General features: G+C 35.7%; 1 protein-coding gene across 3 annotated transcripts; it reads right to left on the bottom strand.

Annotated features, from left to right (window-relative positions):
• Nucleotides 1–1227: 1227 nt before the first annotated feature.
• On the bottom strand, nt 1228–10673 carry LOC149178504 (phosphoethanolamine N-methyltransferase-like). 3 transcript variants are annotated; one of them, XM_089420356.1, is made up of 13 exons: nt 10657–10673; nt 9961–10301; nt 9611–9723; nt 7141–7278; nt 6846–6983; nt 4885–5028; nt 4635–4745; nt 4382–4523; nt 3922–4202; nt 3558–3719; nt 1873–1926; nt 1688–1762; nt 1228–1518 (listed from the first exon to the last, which is right to left on the bottom strand). In XM_089420356.1, exons 2-13 carry the CDS (start codon nt 9971–9973, stop codon nt 1399–1401), a joined length of 1491 nt encoding a protein of 496 aa, XP_089276482.1. In that variant the 5' UTR covers nt 9974–10301; nt 10657–10673; the 3' UTR covers nt 1228–1398. The 3 variants fall into 3 exon arrangements, with proteins under 3 accessions (XP_089276482.1, XP_089276480.1, XP_089276483.1); XM_089420354.1 differs by lacking the exon at nt 10657–10673 and having other exon boundaries at nt 9961–10610; XM_089420357.1 differs by lacking the exon at nt 10657–10673 and having other exon boundaries at nt 1462–1762; nt 9961–10612.
• Nucleotides 10674–24440: the final 13767 nt, after the last annotated feature.

The raw sequence follows: 24440 nt of genomic DNA, 5'->3' as shown, positions 1-24440 counted from the left end.
AAAAACATTTCCCCATGCATTCCACCTAAGATTGGATTTGCCCTAGAAGCCCATTTAGAACAAGGCATTAGTCTAGGCAGGGTTGATCAAACCATATTCTTTAATAAATTTTCCTCTTTTAAATTATAGATATTTATGGTTAAGGTTAAGGTTTAAATGGAATATCGCTAAAAAGTTATTTATGTTTGATGTATTATTGCACTTAAAGTAGGAAATGCATTAAACAACAATATAAAAGCAAAATCTAGCATTTTTTTGCATGTTAAACCTTATCTTGAGGGCTGACGTCATCATTCTTTTGTTGTTTTATGCATGTTTCAGCCATTGAAACTCCTTTGCAAACTATATAACCTTGATATCTAATTGAAGGTCTCTTTTCATTCTTAACTTATAACTGAAAGGCTTTTTCTTCTAGCTGTTAAATGGCATTCACTTGTCTTATCATTGAAAACCTGCAAAACCCTAACTTATAACAGCCCTATAATTGGTCTAGGAATAGAGTACCTGAACTTTGGTAAAAATAACATAAGCCATGAAGGCTCTGTCGATACTACAGACCTCATCCAATCACCTTGAGTCATTCTTATTGAATATTCTTTAGATGATCCTTTATGGAAGCCCCCCCCTGTGGTTTAATGCCCACTTAATCGCTGGAGAAACGACGTTGAGGTGACAATGGCAGCAAATCTCTTGTTGCCCCAAGATCTCGATCCACCTAGCAAGGGCTTTGCATTAGGCTTGCTAGATTTCGCTGCAACAGGCATAAATAGCCATATATACTCCATTAATTATTTTATCTTTAAAGTGCTTCCACTCAACTATTGAAAAAATGCATTGTGGATTAATTTTCTTTAAGTTCACAGCCAAGGATTTTGAACCCATTACACTAGGCCTGAGTCTGCCTCCCTTGTACTGGTACCTTTCTGCCTATGTGTCCGGTTACCATTGGATTCCATGTCCTAGGTTTCAACAAATTTCAAGCCATCCAAGAAGTAATAAACCCAATTAATCCTCAGAAAGACCAATGTGGAAAAACAATGCATAAACCAACACTAATAGATGTTTTCCATAACATTCACAAGTTCATTATCAGGAGAGACAAAGCCATTGCTGTGCCACTTGTTCAAAAAAATTGTCTTGCATTTCATCTATATCATTTTCATAGACCTCACATTAAATTGTACGCTGAAACTAATAACGCCAATTTCTTAATCTTCACAGCTGAAGTCAATCAATGTACTTAGATATATCTATTAACATTATCTATTATAATAAATGAAAAGTACCAGCAGTAGCTTAATAGGATCAACATCTGTAGTAATATATGAAACCATATAGAAGAACATGTGCTGATCACAAGCACACTTGTGCACAATGATGTGTCCCAATTTAACCATATTAATGATCCCCGTTTGAATAGGAACCCTTTCTAGCGAGAAAAAGACCCCACTTCTGTTCACCTTGCGAAGTCCTCTTTAATTTCGACTTCCACCCATCAATAATTGATGCATAATCTTCCTGCAAACATTTTCACAAGTGCATCTCGTGTCAAATTTAATTTCTGTTAGGATAATAATTTCAACCAATTCATTGATTTTGGCAATTATGCTGATCAGTGACTACTAAACTTCATCATAAATTAGCAGTAATCTTTTCCTACAATTGACAGGTTAGAATTAATCCAAACCTCTGAGAAATCATGAATAAAAGCGTCCTTATCCTTCTCTGCAGAAGAAAGCTCTTTCTGCAGTATTTTTATGAACTGCAATCCACATAAATTATTAAATTTCTTCCTGTGTTTCTATTATTAGTTTTTTAAGATAAACTGCACAGAACCAAACTTCACAACAAAACTGTAAAGTGGTAAAATACCTGATCTGTGCGATCTTCCGCGATGACATTATCAAATCCAGCATCCCTGAGCATCTGGTTCATATATAGGATAGTGTAAGATTTTAAATGACAATCACAAACATGTATCAATCAATAAAACAGGAGGAATAAAAGAATGTGGTTGAAGGCAGATGAAATAAATTTCCACATATTTTCAAATAAAAATATAAAACAACCCAAATACAGACGAGGAGTACAAAATCCACCCTCAATGGAAAGCCACCTAACAGGAACTGGACAATGGCATCCCTATGCCCACAATACCATGCGAATCAACCAATATTACCAAAATGACAGACACTGCCCTGAACTAAAATGTGAGTGTAAACTTTAAGTTATGAAATTTCAGTAATTAAAATTTATGAAACTATCCTCAAAAAATTTATTATTTAGTTATGAAAGTCAAAACGACCCTTGTCAGGTCACTAATCTAGTAATCAGCACAGAATGATAACAACATGTAGCCCTGGCCTACGGGTTGAAAACCTGGTCATATGGCAGTACATAATACATATAGCATGGCATCCAACCGTGATCTATAAAAATATTTGGCATGAGGATTCAAACTGTAAGCAAAAGACTTGTTATGCAGTCTTTGGCTTAAAACATGAACCTTGTATGAAATGCGCTTAAAACATGAATTTTTGAACAGCATTTTTATTTCTATAATAAAAGATTGACTCGCACCCATGAGGCTTTGGATTGACAGTGAATGGGTAGTGAATGGGTATTTGGTTAAAGGCACTCCATGCGAAAAGGTCACTGGTTCAAACATGGGTGTTTACCACACAAATTAAAACTAAAAATAAAAATAAAAATGGACTCGCTATTCAATTCGTTACATCATGCTGTTGTGAAAAGCATTCTGCAAAAAGTGAGAAGTTTTCGTTGCACATATCCCTGCAGATATTAGCACAAGACCAAAGTACATACGGCACACACAACCATTCGCTATCTAGCAGTTATTTATATTTCAGAAGATGCATTGTTGACTTAAAGAGGTGATCTTCTCATCTTTTCTTTCCGTTTTGCTTTAAAAATCATAGTGTCTACTGAAAATTTTTATTGTCATATAATTTTTGCTAGCATATTTAAAAAAAAACAAATATAAAATATAGATTAAGATCAAATGAATAATTATGATTCAAATATAGAAAGAAATTAAACTATAGAACTTCACTTTGATTAATTAACCTTTTATTGCAGAATATATCTGATCTTATAATCATAAAAGATACAAATTAAAATTCATAAAGATGGCTCATACATATATGATATATCCAAACAATTCGAATTTTTCCAATATTAGCTCTTTAATTTATGTATGTTTTTAATGTTAAATTTTCCCTCGGTCCATGAACCCTGGGGCAACCTAGATCACAATCTTAGCCATTTGCAGGTTGTCCATGTGCTGTTCAAATTGTTCAAGATAACTGGCATTGAAAGAGAAACCTAGGGACTCCAGCGACATTATGGTTTTATTCTCACTCCATCCCAGAGTGACCTAAATGTACAATGGCATTAATTTATTACCCAAAATCAGACTTTTTTCAACCTTTTTGTCAGGATTGATATGTAGTTTGACTTTAGATTGACAGTTTCTGTGACTAACTTCTAGCAACCATATTGTGCATAATACATCAGAACAGTTTTCAGTGGCACACCTGACCATATGCATCTACATCATGTAAATCATATCCACGCTGCTTAATGTATTCATGAAATTCCAAGGACGTTGTTCCATGTTTTTTGCAGTAATCACTGATGAGCAGTCTACCTCCAGGCTTCAACCATTTGTAAAATTTCTGAAATAAAGTTGGCTTATCCTGAAAAAGTGTAAATTAATTTAGCATTTGTCATAACCACAGGATAAACACACAAAACAGAGTTTACAAATCTTGATGGTATTTGTGCCGAAACAAATATTATGACATTTCTAGAAAAATAAATCTCTGAATGCTAGATTAATAGTCAATAACAAAAAAATATTGGAATAGATTAGCAGCAAATTAAATCTAGACGTAAGACCTGGATATGAAGTATTGTGTCCCGGCTGTAAATCACATCGAATGTACCCTCCGGATATTCCTTTTTTGTACAGTCTGAAACCTCAAATTCCACAGCACATCGTCGACCAATGGCCCTCTCCAAAGCAAATGAAATCATGTTTATAGAAAGGTCAATAGCCGTAACCTCAACTTCAAAGGTTTCAGCCATGTAAAAGTCACCTCCTCCAATTCCACAGCCCACGTCAAGTACTTTTTGACCAGCCTTGAGCTCAAGTTTGTCAACAAATTCCTTTGTAGTCTCTGCATAGCAACTAAAGTTATTAACCATTTGTTGATACTGGTCGCAGAACTAAATGTTATTGCAGTTCATTAAAATGAGAACAAAAGGACTGGAAATTTGCATTATATATAATATATATGATGTTGAATGTCTGCATAGAATATTAATTTCAGAAACTACATTAAGCATATGCTCATACCTATTCCTCCCGTACTGACAAAACCTTCACCAAATATTCGCTCGTACCGCAAAATGCCATTAAGAGTATACTGGACACTGTCCAAGAACCGCTGAAAACCCTTGTCATCTGCTGAAGGAATCTTCTGCCAGAGCCAGCAAATCTGCAAGAAGTGTGTTAAGATTCCATTCATTTGTCTAGTCAAGGTTAATGCTAATATGTTCAAGTAGGACATCACAATAGACATGCATGAACGTGTACACAAAAAGCTGACCTGATTTTGATTCTTTTTGTTTCTTACATAAGCTCCAACACATTTGCAGAAAACAAGGGACAATTCTGAAAGGTTTCCAGATACATCATTCACAAGGCACTCTTGGAAAGCCTGATTCCATGATCTTGTCAGAGAATAATATTATATGCATTGTACGTGAATTTATATAATTGCCAAGTATATGTCCTAACCTTGTACTGCACATAAAATCAATTTAATGAGCAAACAGAAAGAGAGGTTGTGAACAGACCTTAAGGTAAAAGCTTGGTTCTCGATAATGTGTTGGGTTAGCTTTGCGCTTATGATCTCCAGACTGATGAAAACAGGATTCTCTAAAAAATATGTATCCACCCATTTTCACCCACTGTACCATCTTCTTTGCTAGTTGAACTACCTTCAAGATCAATCAAAAACAAAGAATATTTCCAAATCAAAACTACAAGAAATCAATGGTGTTAATGAAAAACAGTAATTTTTGTAAATATCTAAACATAAGGCAACACAAAAAATACACATGTACTAAGATGCCTGGTGACTTTAATCATCCAGTAAAATATGTGCATCAGCTTTATGGCATTAGGTGACTTCAAAATTTAAGGTGCAATCTAGTGATTCCAACCAAACACTAACATGTATCTGGTGCCTTACAAAATTACTTTGTTCCCAGAGCTTGGAACGAGGTAAAATTTATATTGTTGGAAAGCTCTCAACGAGTTTAAGACAATGGTGACTTCATGAAAAAGGACCAAGATGGTTGTGGAAGGAGAAGAAAACTTTCATACCCACCGCCATAAAGTCACCTTGGGAGTTGCATAAATTGCATCAAATAGAGTTAGGCAGGTCCTAGAGGTAGACATATAGAGTATCCCATACATAGACTGCTAGGCATACCAATGTCAATCAGTGTTATGTTTCCGATTCGCACATGGAGAAATTTGCAGATACACAACTTCAAGAGCAAAATATACCATCTATGAATATATGTGGACTATACCCCTTGAACTCATTACCATGTTACCAAATTATTCCCTTGAAAAAGGAACACATCGATGAAACATCTTGAAGTTGGTTATGACTTACTATAACCATATAATCAAACAGACACAAACAAGATAGAATGTTACACCTAAAATGCAATTGATCATGATTTGACACCTAAGTTTGGAAATTAATTAATTTTCAAAGATGCAGAGGAAAGAGAGGTGATATTGCAGGTTTCGTTGGAAAAAAAACAGATGGTTTATACATACTCCAAATTGTATGCATTTTGAGAGAAATGGTTAAAAAAATAGTTGCCAAATTCTACCAAACCGACGGAAAAAGAAAAATAAAATAAAATAAAAAAAAAAAAATTGAAATTTGGCTATACTACATTTTGGCAGAAAAAATTGCTCCCATTTAACTGTTCAGTTCAAAGTCCAGACAGTTACAGAAACAAGTCTGTTACATTTGTTCTGGGAACAACCCAATTGCTCCTTACAGGAAGGACAGGAAAGAATTCTGTCATTATGGATCAATTAATAGTAAAAGTGAGCAGTTGTTTGCTTAAAATCTGAATGCGTAACAAGTGGTTTAGGGTTCTTGATGAAGGGTGTGGCTATAGCCTGCATTGCCAATTGTTATATGTCACAACCATGTACTGCTCAGGTCTCAAAATAGCTCTGCATTCCAATCATCACGAGTCACTGTCATTCATTCAGGGGAGTGATCAGCCAAGATCAATAAACTGCTCAATCTGTTTCATGAATAGGTTTCCGCACAGGGAATGTGAGATGGTTTAATCAATAACGCTATTTAGCCTGTTTTCCCATTGATCTAAATCAGACAGGGGGGACAAAATCGTTAATAATCTTCCACCATACATTAATGATTACATCAGTACCAGATCATATTGGCACACACAATTAATAGAATCTTTCCTTATTTAAAGATAATCAGAGTTTTCTCCCTCTGAATTTTCCCAATTGTTTTTTAAACCGGATTTTCTCATCCTATTTTTTTGACACTACCAAATTTAATCTCAAACTTAGTAACTATGGTTAAAGCTATTTGGAATTTCCTAATGCAGCAGTTAACTAGTACACAGTTCCATGGTAGAGAAGTAAAATGTATAGCAAGAGAACATACAAAGTTATGCCTAAAATGCCCTTGAAGATGATATTCTATGTAAGTTTGAAAATGAAATCTGCATGATGAGTTTTATTGGCATACCTCTTCATCTGATAGATACATTAGCAGCCAATTTGAAAATACTATATCAGCAGACACTGGTTCAATTTTGAGGTCTGCCGATGTAACATCAGCACACATAAATTTGACATTCTTGAAGTGGCTATTTGTTTCTTCATTCTGAACAAAGTAAAGAATAGTTAGTTGATTTATGTAAAGCCTTTTGAGTTTCATAATTTAGATTCAATGATTAACAGAAGCCATACGCGTTTCTAGCTTTAGATCTGACATGCAAACCAAGAGAAAGATAGAAACTATGAGCAAGGATTATGCATACCTTTTTGATTGCACTCTCAATGAAGTCCATAGCTAAAACATGTTCAGCCTCCTTCGCTAATTCAGCTGTGTAGCGTCCAATGCCAGCTCCTAGCTCAATTACCGACTTACCCTTGCGTGATGGTAAAAGAGAAAGTATCTGCAGCACAGATAAACATTTATGTTTTACATTTGAATATATAGATATTTTGCTTTCAGTTTCATGCTATCTTGTTATTTCTATACCAGAATTGTAAATTTGTAACAGACAAAAAGGAACGGGCATCACAAGAACTTGTAAAATAAAAAATAAATGCTCTCGTAGACTGTCAACGCAAGTGAAGTTGCCAAGACATTTGCTAGCATTTACATAAAACTGAGGAACAGTTATAAAATCACAAAACTTCATTTCAGACAGTTATAAATTAACAGTTATAAAACCAAGCAAGTGTTTAGAATTAGATGAAACGTCCATTATAAACAAACGAATGTTACGAGTCCTCAAAGTCAAAACCCGCTATATTTAACCTTTGAAATTAAGATTCTTTCATGTCAAAACTTTAAGTCAGAAATACGTGGCATAGCCAACTTCGCTTTCACATTAAGATCCACAATGCCGCAAATCAGATCAGAATCCTTTGACCTAATCAGCATGGTTTTGCTGGTAACGACCTGACAGTGCGGCAAATTTAGAGCTGAAAGCATTAACCTAATCATCAAAATCATCAGATTAAGATTCCAATATGTTGCAACCCAAGCCTTGGCATAGATTGTCTGAACTTTCCTACAAAGTTCATATTTTGTCAATGTAGAAAAGTAACCATTGCAAACTAAGCTCCTTTGCTGATTGAGATCACAGTCCCTGATTCATTCGCCCCTACAGTCACAAAACCAGATCCCTAAACCTCACCTAATTAAAGTCCTACAAGCAGACATAATCTAACCTTGACATTGGGTGATATAATATTGGTGCATCTTATGACTCTCTTCATGAAGATCGGTGGAGTACTCCCAGTTAACTGCTATATCAAATATACTGACTAATATTTTTATCTAAATGCTGAACGACACCAAAAATGCTACTACCCTTTCAAATTACCTTGAATAGTGCAAACCTATGGCCATGGAAACGAATTTATACAAATCACTATTGCTGTCTCTCACGCACAATATATAGAGACCATATAACCTTACTTTCGTATTTCGAATCTGAACAGTGATTTTATACAAATCACCAGTCCACATTTATTATATATATTCTGCTACAAAATTTCAAACGAACCAAAGACCATCACTCACTTTTGTGCTTCTAATCTAAACACTCGTTGCATCCAGCCCATGCATGGGAGATATATATGTGTACATACAACACATAGGAAACAGTAAAAGGAAAATGGGAAAATATAAAAATACCCTGATGTCAAACAAAAGAAAGATATTAATTAAAAAAAAAGAGAGAGAGATCAGAATTAAAATAAGTACATTGGTATAGATCCATTTTAAATCCAGATCTATCAACCTCAAGAAGATCGAATCCCTTAAAGTGCAAACCTCAAGTTTCTGCCACTGTACACTCGTTGCATCCAGCCCATGCATGGGAGATATATATGTGTACATACAACACATAGGAAACAGTAAAAGGAAAATGGGAAAATATAAAAATACCCTGATGTCAAACAAAAGAAAGATATTAATTAAAAAAAAAGAGAGAGAGATCAGAATTAAAATAAGTACATTGGTATAGATCCATTTTAAATCCAGATCTATCAACCTCAAGAAGATCGAATCCCTTAAAGTGCAAACCTCAAGTTTCTGCCACTGTTGCATGCATTTACTAACAAAAGTAATTTTGGGAATTACATAAAAAAATATTTCCTATAAAATTACAAAAAAACAAATTAAATCAACTCAATGCCTGATAGATCCACCGTGAAGAGGGTTCTATTCTAGCATACATAAAAGCCAACAGAGAGAAGGAAAAGACTAGTTACCTGTTTGTTTCTAGTGATCAACGGAGAGAGGGAAAAGACTAGTGACCTATTTGTTTCCAGTGACAAAGATCTTGAAGGAAGATTAAATCAAGGAATTTATCACTAAATATAAAACGCACTATGTCAAGCAGGTTGTGGTCAGCTGGTTAGATCAAAGCACTAGCAATGCTTAGACCTCGGTTCAAAACCTTCTGAAGACATGTTCTCTGTTCATATGGGTCAAGACAAAAGAAACAAACACTCTTCAACAACAATATTCAGATCTATTAGATGATGGCATGTAGCAACCATCTGTAGACATGTTCCCTTGTTAATATGGTTCTAAGGCAAAAAAAAGCAAACACTTTTCAACGACAATATTAAAATCTATAGATGGACTATAACAACCATTCACTACAACAAATTCTTGTAAAAGATAATTTCATTAAATTCACCATATTATAAAAGAGATCCAGATTCCAGAACACCATTGCGATATAGATTCATAACAGCAAGTATTACCTCTGGCCTTTCTTCTTCATCTAGCTTTGAAGCCTGACTGTCAAGCATCATGGCTTCCAAGCTCAGAACGACGGAATGCTCCTTCCAGTAGTCCAATTGACGAGCCCTCTCGCCTGAACACATACATTCGGCCTTAATAACAATAACCCACCTCAATAATCCCCAAATCAACCCATAATGAATAGCCAGCCAGGCCAAAAAATCAAAAGATATGACAAATTCATGCCACCAATCGGATTCAAATAGTGGAAAAAACAAATTGCAAGCAAATTTTAACTACAAAATCAATAAACTCTTGAAATTTTCGATCAATAAACGAATACCCAAAACAAAATGCGCAATGCACTTACCATTGACGGCCATGGTTCGTGAAAATGGTATACCCAGAAAAGACTGGATGAAAAGTAAAACCAACCGCCAATAAAGGAGATGCTAGCAGCCTTCAATGGCGATACGAGAGCGAGAAAATGTTCTGGATCTTCGGTTTGAGTTTCTTCCTTTCTGTTGCATGGGCCCTGGTCCAAAATGCTCGCAGATCTATTGCCCAAGTGAGCCCAGATTTCAAGAAATAAAACCAAAAGCTAACAAAGGAGATGCTAGCAACCTTCAACAGAGATACGAGATCTTGAAAATGTTCTTGATCTGCGGTTTGAGTCTCTTCCCTTCTGCTTCATCGGCCAAGACTCTTTGCCTGATCCAAAATGAAAGAAATGCTCTTAGATTTATAGATCTGATGAGCTCAGATTTAGGGGATTTTTTAAGTCTAGCGCGTTTATGGACACAAATGCATCCGCATTCGGGTGTCAGGTGCGCACTCCTTTTGGATAGCTGTTTTCTGGTTACTTCAATCTCCTGATACAGTGTATGTCATTGGACAGTAAGGAAGAAAATATATAGGTGTAGTGAAAAGGGATCTGTTTCTGAATTAACCCAAAACCAATTAATTGGGGCGATATTAGAACATCGTGAAACTCTTAAGTACACTTAAATTTCTGTAGAATGTGTGTTAAATTTGCTGTTGCCTAAAATATAATGTTTTTTCTTACCAGATTACTAGGAAAATTAATCCTTAGCTTAGAGCCTTCGACCATCATGAAACTCTAAACATATTCAAATTTCTGTAGAATTTATGTCAAATTTGAAATTTGTAAAAATAATCCCCATGAAAACTAATCCCAAACTATTACTCAGGTAGTGGCTTTCAGTTACATGATCCAATGGACCCATGGAGGTTCTCCACCAATAAGAGTCATTCACCTCTTCTAAAGATACTGCTGACGTTGTCTCGTTGGGGGAGCTTGTCATTTGACAGTCTTTTAGTCGCAGACTCCAGTGAACAACCATGGGGATCGCATTATGCATGCTGCCAAGTGACGTGGAATCTGCAAACAACAGTCGTAGCGTCCTCCGCTGTCGGGCGGCACATGGTGACATTTGTATTTAACTCAACGTGTCAACCTATATATGGAAATTTCTGCGACGCTGACGTCTGGCATAGAGAGACGTGTTGAATGCATTTTCTGAATTGTTTCCCGTAGCGTCAACAGAAAACCAAAACAATCGGAATTAACAAATTATAAATATCTTTTACGCATGAAAATGGAGCAGTTAGATGCGTTCGTGTGTTTGGGAATTTGGTTAAATCCGGAATTTAAGTTTTTTAAAATATATTTTGAATGTATAAATTAATCTATTATTTTATTTGGTTCACTGAATTTGAGATTTTAATAGATTTGGTTCATTGAACTTGAGATTTTAATGGATTTCTGTTGAACTTTGCTCAAAATTGAAATATTGTTTGAAAAAAAAAATTAAAAGTTAGATCACGGTGGAGAAAACCTATCATTTGTCAAACCATGGTAAAGAAAAGCTATAATTGGTTAAAACAACTATGGATATAGTTATTTCGACATACAATATACAACACGCTTATTCATCACTTATAAATAATTTATACTCGAAATTGTTCCAAAAGGTGCAAAGAGATGCTGATAGGTTTGTTTAAGTGGAATGCATTTGTAGACATAATTTTGTATTGTTAAGACACTCCTAAGTGTTAAGTTGTTGGTTTAATTTCCACCTTACCATGTGAATTTTTGTAATGTGTATGCATACACATGGGAAATTAAATATTAACTTAGTTGAAAATTTTATTATAACAACATAAGCACGATATCACAAATGAAAGCAAAAAGTAAATGAACTAATATCACCATGTATGTATTGAATTAAATTATTGTCCAAATATTTGATGCGAAAATAATCAAATTTAATGTCCATACATCATATACTATTGCCACAATATGTGATTGAACTCACAACTTTTGTCGAGAAAAAATTGGTCTAAAATTCTACCCCACCATATTGAACAACAATTTTGCCTATGATACCTTCCCTATCAAGGAGAGGTAGGCACAATATATCAATAAATATTAAGCTCTCCTCATTGAAGGTTTACAATTTTACGGTTTAGAACTATGAATTTTTATCGTTAAACAATAATGGTTAATTCATTTACGTTGATGGCAAATATAACATGGTGGGACATTGGAATTTGTGCATTATGATATAAAGCATTCCAAATTTACGATCATGGACTTTTTCCTATGCGTTAAATAAAAATGTTAAGCTAATGATCAAACAATGAAGTGCTATATAGAGGGACATCACAAAGAATTAGGCATATTACACTTTTCTCATTGAACAACTTGATGACCCAATAATGCACGATGTGGATGAATTTTTTGGTTTTATGAATTACTTACATATAGATGAGAGAGAACTTTTTGGTTTTATGAATTACTTATAGATGAGAGGGATTCGTAAGTTTAATGACATAAATCTAGTCTCATTTTGTAATAAGGATTAAGCACTTTACTCATAAATTTTAATGGTTTGCAATACACCATATTACAATTGGTAATGATCATTTGGACATTTAAACCATGCGTTGGGATCATTTACTTGGTGTAATATCATCACTTATGAGAATTGGTGAACACTAGTTGTATAGATATCCTACATGTGTATGATTGTTAGTTATCATGGTTGTTTTGTTCGTGTTAATGTGGTTTTTTATTTAACTACATATGCCTCTTACAATTTGACTTAATTTTTTGTTTGAAAATATATAATGAAATTTGTATTATATATGAAAGGTTATCAACCTAAAATCAAATTATTTTTAAACAATTTTTTTCCTGGTCCTCCCTTCATGTGGATCATATTGCAATGTTCTCTTACAATGCTTTGATCTCATTTTGGTTATAAGTTCATTGAAAGACACATAGTTATATGTTGGTGTTTGATAATATATGTTGTGTTAAAGTAACACACTTGTCTTGTCTTAATTTATAATGGTTATGAGCCTCATATACAACAATAACAAAGAAGTGTATTCTTGTTGACCTAGGATGTATATATGTTGCCAGTTGAGAGAACATTAATTCATAATGGTTATGGGATGTATATATGTTTCCAGTTGAGAGAACATTAATTCATAATGGTTACGAGCCTCATACACATCAGTAATAAAGAAGTATATTCTTGCTAACATGGGATGTGTATATGCTGCAAGTTGAGAGAACAATAACACCAAGCAATAAAATACAAATAGAGAATGAACACCACACTATTAGAAATGCTTGAACAACTGCATAGAAATGTAGATAATGAGTGTTTTCCACAATATTGGTTGTTACAACATGTATATGGTCTTTATATTGACTATATGGTTGATACAAGGATGAATATCAAGTGACCAAGAAGAGTTAATGCCCAGAAATGAGAATGATTGTCTTCCCCTTCAGTGCTCACACCTCCATGTTATAGATGCAACTCCCAAATGGTATAAAACCCCTATTGGTAATGTACACAGCCGAATCAAGTATCCACGTTGCCCAGAAAGGAAGTTAACAGTCCCTGCTTCTGTTCTCAGCCACCGACAAGAAGTTCACACCCAACAAGGAAGTTAACGGTCCTTGCTTCTGATCTCATTCACCAACAAGAATTTCACACCCAATAAGAGGTTCCATCACCTCCCATATAGTATTCTACCCAGGCAAGAAGATAAGGCCTTAGAAATTCATCTTCTTCACACTTGGGCTTCACCATTTTCTTCTTCACCTTATATCTTCATGTAAGAAAGCCTAGTGCAGAAACCATGACAACAATCCAAACCCCTGATAAATGTCCTAATGCTCTGATTTGAGACTTGCTCCAAGGATTTGATCTCCTGATATTGGTAACATTCTTCAAAGTCATTCTGGAAGAAAACTGCAACACAAGAATTATATTATGAATTGTGAATATTAGAATTGACACAATCTAAAGAACCACAAGTCCACTAAAAGTTGAGCCATTGACCAATGTATCCAAACCAATCCCCATCTCTGAAATGAGTTCAGGTTTTGTAAGCTCCTCAAATTCATTTATTGCAGAGGAACAAACTTCATCAAATGTCTTGAGGCTGGCAATTAAAAATATTTGAAATTTATAAGTAAAGAGGCATCTGTGAACTAGGAAAACACCAAACACAGTGTCAAAAATTGGCTTATAAAGTTGAAAGAATGAACTAGGCATACCTTGTGTGTGTAAAGAGAATCCCATTAAGGTGAACAAAATGAATTCGAAAAGCCTTGTTAACCTCTGAAATATTCAGTTGTTTTCTCTTTGATATGGCTGCCCCTTGTTTCTGATCCTTAAGGGAAAGCCTCCCATCACCTCTCCCTCTTCCTCTCCCACCAGCACCTTTTGTAGGGGTCTGCTTGGTTACCGATACTTCCATCTCAGGAAGCAACTGAGAATAATGTTGACGATTCTGTAGAAACACAAATCAAACTAAATCCTCAATAGATGAAAGAACTGAGCAAGCAAAATACTCTTAGCATACACTATGGAAGAATAAAGCCCAAACTAAAATTGGAAATTCTCATAAGTTATCGATGGGCATGCACAGAATTGGCTCTAATAATAAAATGGTCAATGCAAGACAATCAAGAATTTGTAAACCTGATGTACAATAATAAAATGTTTGATATGGAGAAAGATCCATCATCTCTGATTCATGCAGCAAATTGTTGTTCTTGCAAGTTAAATAGTAACAATAATCTTCAAGAGACTAAAAATATAATACACTAAACGAACATATCACTGCCTACTTTAGCCCTGGAACACCTACGTGAAGAGCCATACCAGACAATTCATTGTAATCAGATTTACTTCACAGGAAAAAAGACAAATACCTCGTCAAATATAATAATCAAATTATATCTTGCTGTAGAGAATGGAATTCCAACTGCCAAGCTTCGAAAATACTGATAGACTGCAACAGGTTCATCTCCCATGTATGTTGCTAGTATTGCAAGATGGAAACTGCAAACCACAAAATGATATAATACAAGATGAAAATGGTGTAGCTCAATGTTGGCAAATAGTTAGATACCAATATGATTTAATAGTACAAAGATAAATCAATTTTAGAATAGGGGTTGCAGTAATATAACAATAATACGTCCAGTTACTTCCCACAGAAAATTAATACTTTAGTTTGCTCACTTTGGAGGCAGATTCAGATAAACTAAGACAGATTAAAAAGAACAAAACCACAAATTGAGATCAAACTTGATGATGGGGATTTCCACTTGATGGCCAAAGTGAGGCAGCCTGCACATAGTAGCTTGTTGCAACTGAAAAATCACAGCTTGAAGATTCCCCTTCTCCATAAAGTTCCTTATAGCTCATTGTCTTTATGAGACACTAAAGAATGAGCTTAGCATTTGAGAGAACCCTACAAAGACTACTTGCCGAAAAAGCCTGACTAATTTTTGAGGTTTTATAAGGATTTTACAAGTATCAGGGTCAATTTTACAAGCTTGCTTGTGTTAGTCTAGCTTCTCACTGACTTGAAAATTTAGCAAGCAGAAAATGTAGCTAGAGTCAAAATGACATAGAAAAGTTCGGTTGCCACAATGATTACCTAGAGCTTTAAGAAGCTTATTCAGGGTTTTCACTTAATCAAATTTTTTTTAGATCCTTTCTGCCTACCAACTGAATCAATTGCCTTTTTGAACAGGGTACACACTCAAATCATGTACTTGATGAATTTAATTTGAGTGCAAAGTGATATAATTGAAAGTAACAACATTAACAAGTATTTATATACAACAGTCAATAAATGAAAGTTGAATTATATACAATGTTGATGATCATTATCATAAAAGTAGCAACAATATTCTACATGCTATGCAATGCTTTGTTTGAAATTTTACATATGTGTAGTAGTTCAATGAATGAGGACCTATATACATAGAGATGTTTTTGGCAGTTAATAACTAAACATATATACAATAAAAGTATTTCATGTCATATAGATGTAATTGACAGTGAGAAACTAATCATATATGCATGATGAGGCATGGCATCGACAACACCAATTGATGTTTATTGTGGTGCCAAGATGCGAAAGTTGTTCTTGCAAGTGAGCCTGCATTTTCCTGTGTGCATCTCGTTCATGGATGTGAATTGTTTTTTTCAATATTTTCCTTATCGGGATCCTTGTTCGTATATCTTGAAAGGTAAGTTCCTGCTATTGAATTTCTCAACAATATTCATATAGCATGTGTAAGTAGTCTATATCCATACTTGTTGGCCATTAAAAAGAGAAATAGTAAATGATAATAAACATGTTTGCTGAAACCATTTTTTTAAATAAAGTAAAATGAACATTTTTTTTAAATAAGTATAAAACAATATGAGGTTAAATGTAATAACAAGCAAGTATATGCGTATTTTGGTTAAGTAGCAAGTGGTGTTTACCATGGGTAAATTTGGAAGAAAGAGTGAATGGTTGGCTAGAGTGTATTCTCCTGCACAGATTTTGATGTGAGTAGTGATTCCTCTTGTTGTCTACGTTTTAGATATGGATTTTCGTGCATGCGTGAGAATGGAAATGTTGGATTGATTGGAATGTCTACCAATGACCTTATTCTTGAAATTGTAGTGAATATTAAACCTTGGCATTCTTTGGTTCCAATGTCTACCATTGCTTTGTCTAACGTCATTCCTTGTGACTTGTGTATCGTTAAAGCCCATGCCATTCGAAGTGGTATTTGTCGGTGTGCACCCCTTGTGATGGGGGAAATGGGTACATAGGTTGGGTGTGAAATGTCCCATGGTGTTCCTTTGTATTTCTTGAAGTCGACGACCACAAAGGATGGCAATTCTGGGGGCTTTGAGTCAGGTGTATAAAATATTGAAACGACTTTCCCAAGTGTGCCATTAACAAGGCCTGCATTTACCCACAAGTTGTTGGTGAGTATAACTTTTTGTTCATTGCATAAGAGTACCTTTGCGTCCAAATGTTCATCTTCTGTTGTAGTAGAAGTTTGCTGCCTTTGTTGTTCCGCAGAGGAAAGTGCTACTGGCATGTTCAATTTTTTAAGCATTGTTTTATTATGCAAAGCAACTGAGTTGTTTGTTGCATATAGGTGCATGGAGTCTTGAAATGTTTGTTTCTCTTCATGCGTAAGAGAGGAATTTGTCCTTGACATTAGGAGTTTCCAATCTTCAAGAGTAGGTGTTCCATTTCTGAGGTTTGTGAGGATCTAGCGGAAAGCAACCTGGGAAGGGTTAGCCCCTTGTTGGTGAAAAACAGTTGAAAGTGTTATGAATGTGTCAAAGTTGTGCCAAAGTGCAGTGCCATGTGATGTGCCAGCGTATAGAGGTATGTCTTTCACAGGTGGCAACTGACCTAAATCTCCGACAAGGATAATGGAGCGATTGTCGAATGGTGCATTTCGATGAAGGGGGAATGCCTCTCTTAGGTGATCATCAATGCGAGAAAGCATTTTTGGACCAATGAAGCTCATTTCATCAATGAGGATGTACTCTACATGGCGGAGTTGCTCTTGCAAGTGTAGGAGTGACTGTCCTTCAAGAGGATGCATTGATTGGACAGGGATACAAAGGGCAGAGTGGATTGTAAGGGAATTTATGTTGAAAGTTGCAACGCCAGTGGGTGCAAGTAACAATAAAGGGTTTGTGTTTGTTGGCGAGTTTTCCATAAATGCACATTGCAAACATTTAATTAAATGAGATTTTCCTATCCCAACTGTCCCTTGTATGATGATTCTGCGTGGTGGTTTTGGTGAAGGGGTTTTGAAGTGAGAAAGAACAATGGTAAAAGTTGTGTATTGGGTGGGAGATAATGTGTGTTCTTGGGGGAGGTTGGAAAAAGGATGATGTTGGTTTTGAATATTTGAGCGGTTGAATTCAATGAAATTTATGGCAATTTCTTGCAAGTGAAGAGGGATAGAAGTATGTGACCAATTGTGGTTAGCATCAAAGTCACGATGGCCAATCATTTCGAGGTCATCAATTTCAATATTGTAGCCTGGGTGGAGTTGAGAGAGGATTTTCCATTCATTCATTTGCATGGGGTCAAGAGGGGGGTTGGAAGTAGATTGGTCTTCAGTCTGTGGGGTTTGTGGGTTTTCAATTTCTCGATGGACATGCCATGGTGTATATGTCCCTTTCTTTTGTTCCCAATGTGAAATTATTTCCTCATCAGTGGAACCAATGTCATTGGGGAGTGTACGGAAAGGGAAATACAATAGTAGTTCACTCCAACAGAAAGTGGCATAACAAGGATCATTAGAGGAAGGGATGGCAATGTATCGTGGCAAGACATGTACAATCATTGGAGGGAATATGTGTTTCCATTGGTTTTGTTTTCGACGGGCAGAAAATGACCAAGAGCGTGCAAATTCAAGGAGGGGCAATGATTCCAATGAAATTGGTCTATTCATGTATGCAAGGATAAAGGTTGGTGTCGAAAGGGAATTCTCAGTATCTTGAGAAACATGCCTAAAAATAGTTATGTTAACATTCAAAGAAACAAATGTACAATTGCAGAGAGGGGTAGTTTTTGTAGCATATGGCATATTTCTTGTGCCCCAATGTCTCTATCTGCAATGGTTTCTGTAAGTATTTCGGATGAAAGTAACAGTAGGTGCTTCTGGAGTGGCGTTTTGCGAGAGACATGATAGCATTTGGCGGTAGCTCTCTGATCTTGTTTCTACTTTTGTTGCATACTTTGAAATATAGCTTAACACAGCATGGCGTGATAGAACAAGTTGACAATCAACATTTTCTCTCCAGATAGAAAGTAGATCGACATTGTGGATATTCAATCTATCATCATTATGAGCAGGGGTGTAGGTTTTTCACCCTTTATCATCAATGAACATTGAAGATGTGGAGTTTAACTCCCACGGTACTCCATATCAACAACTAAGGACATTGTCTTTTTTGCGAAGGCATGTAGATTCATGACACTTTGTGTGACATTGAACACAATTGACAAGCTCTTCATAGTCTTCAGAATGGGTTGACGCGAAGATTGATGTTGTGTCAAGAAGGCATGGGTTGTGAATTGTTGATTGGTGTAGTGCAGGATTTTGATGCTAGAGGTGTTGTGGATTCCAGGCAATTACGTAGTGATCAAAGTATTTATTAACATCAACAACTTCTGTTTCATTGTTCCAATCGAGATTGTCCATATTTGGTGCATCTTGTAACCAAATGAAGCCATGTATGTGTGCAGATCCTCTATGTTGCCATTCGTATCTGAATAAAATGTGAAAGTCAAAAATTGCACCAGAAAAAATTGCAATGTATAAATCAAAGGAGAGAAGAATGGCATGAAAAAATACATGCACCAATAATCAATTGTGTGAAGGCCTTTTTGTAGGACTTATTCGAGGAAAATTGTAAATCTGCAATGCATATACTGTGTTGTTAAATGTGGGTTTTTAATTATGTTTTGAATTCTCCATTGGTAATGATTGTTCAAACTAGAGGGAACAATAGTAGGCATGATCATGTGCAAGTCATGCCATTTGGTATCAACCACACTAAGAGTGAAGAACAATGTCGGGCTTCCTATCTGCGTGATCATGTCAGTTAGTTCACACCATTGCTTGTTCCAGAAAGAGCATGTTCCTTGTAAGCCTGAACTGAAGTGCATGACTTGTTCGGGAAATTTGGAATCTGGGAAGTCACGAAGAGCCAAAAAAAGTTGTTGGAAAGTTGTTCTCAATGTATTTCTTCACAAAAATAGTTGCAGTTGCTTGGCTATGGTGGTGCATTAGAATGTTATATAGGTAGTAACAAAATCTTGGATGTTGGCCGAATCAATTATCATGGTAGTGCAACAAGTGTAACACATATTCATGCATTTCAACTTTTGTAATTCTTGGTTGTGTGATCATGGCAATGCCTGTAGGAAAGAGGGTGGGGAATGCCATAGCGAAAAGGCCCTCAGTGTTGTATTCATTCATAGGGGATAGAGAGATTCCAGGCCAGTCAATTGAGCTGGTTGAATTTGGATTGGTTGAGTGCAAATAAGCACAAATGTGCTCAAGTTCAGTACATGAATTTGGGAGTATTGGTACGAAAGAAGAAGGTTGGATATCTAATGGGGTTGGAATGACATCAAGATCATAAGTTGAATCAATTATGGTTTGATGGGGTTCAAAAGAGGAGGTGGTTACATTATGAAGAAGAGAAGAAACATTTGTAGGTTGATCTGTAAAGCATAAATTGCAGATGTACTAAGTTGGACATCCTTGTAGTAGGGATCATGATTTAGTTTGTATTCAAGTGCCGCAAGTACATGTGACTTGCAAACAAAGAATTCATAAGCTTTTTCAGAAGGACCATGCCTTTTGATAATGAGGATGTCTAATTCAGAAACCATCCGAGGTAAATATTTGGCAATAACAATGATGTCCCGGGGGAAGCTGATTGTATGACCACTATATTTGTATTGACCACCATGTGCATGAGTAACTTGTAGAATGGGGTTCACACGTGCAATGAACATTTCCTCAACTTGTTTTAAATTTTGAAGGACATACGATTGTTCAGCGGAGTCCATGTTGTTAAGATGAGAAAAACGATTGGTAACTTTAGATGATGCACAACGAAAGCAAGAAAGGTTTCCATGTAAAAGCCTTGTTTTCATACCTGGGTATGATTCTTTGCATATTGTGCAAACATGCATGGTAGAAATTTTATCTACCCTGTGTCGAAAGCGACAATGTTCATCATTAAGCGGGGAGAGGTTATATTGGTTTTGATGAAGGTGAGTTGAATTGGTTTGCACAGTTGGGAGAGCACTTGAGGTGGGAAGGGATGTAGTAGAAGCAATAGGTTTTTTGTGGTTTTTATAAAGAAGGCGTCGATGTGCATTTATTGTATCTTTGTTTTGTGCATAAAGAAGACGCCTTCATGTGTTTTTATCCGCATTTTCATTGTTGCATGGCATATCTAAGCAAATAGAAAATAATTTATCGTTAGTTTGGAGACATAAGCAATGTAAAATGAATCAAAATTGATTTATTATGCATAGAAAATGTGTTACAAGTTTTAGAATTTCATTTTTTATGTGAACATCATAAAACGATAGTATGAATAGGTAAAAGAAATAAAAATAAAATTATAGACATATAAACAATCAAGCAATATTTAATTGACATTGTCACAAATGTTGATATATAGGTTATGCAAAGTTTGAAGGGGTAAGCATATGTTGGAATTATTGAGCAAGAGTGTTGTTAAAATATACATTATTGTAGCATCAAACATTCATAGAAATAGAGCAAGATAAACAAATTCAATTTTTTTTCAACGGCTTTGAACGATTGCATAAATAGATAAACAAGCAAAAATTCAATTTATAGTTATGTAGACGACAAAGGGAAAAAATATATATTGAAGATCCTACAAATGTTGATATATATATTATATAGATTGTGAAGAGGTAAGCATACACATGTTGAAATTATTGAAAAAGAGTATTGTCAAAGAAAGTGTATTCAACAGTGACAATTATAGAGATGATACTTCATGTACAAGCAATAGAATTCCTTGGACCCATGAAGCAATTTCAAAGGCAGCGAATAACATGTTGTTGTACACTGGACATTGCATAAATGTCATTGAGGACCTTCTTGCATGTTGAGTCATATTGATTTTCTTTTGAATTAACCAATATTGTTTGCAAGCGCTCAACACCGTTGAAGAAGTCTGCTTTGATGGAAAGTGTTAGCAGGAAGCAACAGCCTAAAATCCATCCAAAAATTTCTTGGAGATCAGCTGGTTCGATAGAAAGAAGGAATAAGTCTTTTGTTGTGATGCCCATGAGCTCATTTCCTGCATCATTGAAAGTTGTGACGTTTTCTAGGTGCCCGGTGTGGTCATGTAACTCAATTTTAAGTTTGTAACAATAGTCACATTCTGGGAAGTCGTCGTTACACTTTGTACAATGCCAAAGATTGTTAGAATGTTTTGTCACTTTTTTCATGCATTGCTTTCCATTGAAGTCTAATGGACATGCAAGAAAATAGAAGTCGTCCATGTGAAGAGCAGTCACAGTTGCACAAATCGCATGCAAGTAATTTCATGAAGCGCCTTTTGTGGTAATGCTCGTTTGGAAGCAACAGTGTAGTTTCTACTCAAATATGGAGAGGAAGAGTTATAGCCTGTTTCACGGAACCATGCACGGAGTTGCTGAGTTTCTTCAATGTTTGGATTTATGACAAGAGTGCTAGTGGAGACTGTCCCTATGGTGATTCCATTGAATTTAGAAACGTGACCTCCTTTGATTGCAAGGATTGGCGACTTGTCAGAATAGGACAATTCAACAAGGTTATGTCCTATAGATTGACAATAATCTCCCCATAGTCTTACGTGAATGCTAAAACTTGACTTGTCCTTTAATGTAAGTATTTTCCTTAGTGTTTCAGTTCCATCTCTCCGTCGAATTATCGAGGCAAGTGAGGTGGAGCTAACAACACCAATAACATCTACATTGGTATTTGGGCTTGCAGGCTTTAATTTAGCGATAGTTTTGAATTGAAAGCATTGGTAAGGAAAGGTTGGATCATCTACGAAACATGGCTTGACAGTGGATGCAACAAACAAGTAAATCTCGCACTTGTTCTTTAGGTGGTTGTAGTTTTGATTTGCTTCTTTAACTATGCCATTCGAAACAATGTATAGCTTCCCTATTTCGATTAGGTCATAATGAGATTCAACCAATTCAACAAATGCAGAAAGGTGGATCTCATCTTTATCACAATCAATGAGGTCAAATCCAAAGAATTTTCCTGAGCCATGTGCATTGTTGTAAGTCTTCAATGTTGTCTTTGCAGATGCTCTACCTTGGATTGACCAATACCTTTGGTAGGGATTGAGCGCCTTGAATGAGATAGTTGTAGTTGTGGAATTATTTGTTGGAGTTACTATAGCGGGCAAGGTCTTTGCTGATGAAGAGGAAGATTGGGATGTGCCTGCCTTTGCATGTAGTAGTGTTGATGAGTCTGTGGTCAATGTTGCTTTACGCCTCACAACCTTAAGTTCAACAACTCGAATGGACCTTTTGTAAATGAAAAAAAAAAAAATGTAGAGTCAATTTATTTTTTTGCATAATGCAGGAAGAGTGAAAAAAAAAAAACAAACAAAAAACGGAATATGGTGTATACAAATATCAAGTCTTACGAAGAGTATTGAAGCACCGTGCAAGCTACTTTTTAAAGCAGAATGATTGAGTTGACTTGGATATCTTCAGATGTGATTTGTGCACTATATGCAACTGGTAGCAAAGTCTTGTGTTGATATGTTCCATCAGAGAGAGTAATGTGGAAGTGTGAGGATGTAGTTTTCGATGACGTAATAGAGCCGATGTCGATTATTTGGAGTAGTGGTTGAATCTTAGTGGAACCATTCAGCAACAAAGGAATGGTGTTCTTAGTTAAGGCTGGCTCCATGTTATTAGCACAATACAATCTTTTTTCCGTGATGGAAAGACCTGTAATTCATTTTAATGCATTGGAAAATATATTTATTCATGAAATGATAATGTATGTAAGGGAAGCATGAATTAGAATTACACATTTAATTTTATAGAATTACTTGCTCAATATGCTATGCAAGAAAGACCCCAAGTATATAAACAAGTAGATCAACAATCTAGTTTCTAACACCCTTCATCATGCATATGGATTTTCAAACATAGACACATAAGTCTTGACTTTCTATGTCAGTCATCCACAATTTTCTGAAAATAGGAGCATTGCACAGATTTATTGAATGACTTGCTCAATATGCTATGCAAGCAAGACCCCAACTATATAAACATGTAGATCAACAATCTAGTTTCTAACACCCTTCCTCATGCATATGAATTTTCAAACATGGACACATAAGTCTTGACTTTCTATGTCAGCCATCCACTCTTTCCTGAATATAGGAGCATTGCACAAGTTTGAAACAATCACCCTACAACATTCTAATTCCATTGTATTAGTCTCCTTGAATGAATTCATCCTTGAACATACGTGTTAGAAGGTATTTTAGAAGTGATTAAACTTTAAAGGCACTTAATTGTGATATTTAAACTTGTCGGGTTTGTATTTCTACGTGCAGATCGACATTTTTAATGACAAGTTTTCGTGTTCTAACAATGGATTTACAGGTTTTCCAAGGCATAAATTATCCTTAGGTGTAAATCTTATAATAGCTTGAAATACCCTGTAACTACCTTGACCCAGCTCCTCCTTGCTAGCAGCTAGCTTGGCCCTCTTTCCTTGCACACAAGTCTCCACTACTGGCTTGAATTCACTGCGTACATGCCTCCTTTGGCTACCTCGAATTCTCTACGCACAAGCCTTCTTTGGCTAGCCCAAATTCTCTATGCACAACCTCCTATTCTCTAGTGCTAAGGGTCTCTTATACTTTAGGACGCTACCCCTAACACCTAGCGCAG

Source organism: Pinus tabuliformis, chromosome 4_1 (genome assembly GCF_031772625.1).
Source record: "Pinus tabuliformis cultivar Carrire ecotype Pingquan chromosome 4_1, CPIR1, whole genome shotgun sequence".
NCBI classification, from domain to species: Eukaryota; Viridiplantae; Streptophyta; class Pinopsida; order Pinales; family Pinaceae; genus Pinus; species Pinus tabuliformis.
Note: the sequence above shows the minus strand (reverse complement) of the source record. Positions and strands in the feature narration are given on the sequence as shown.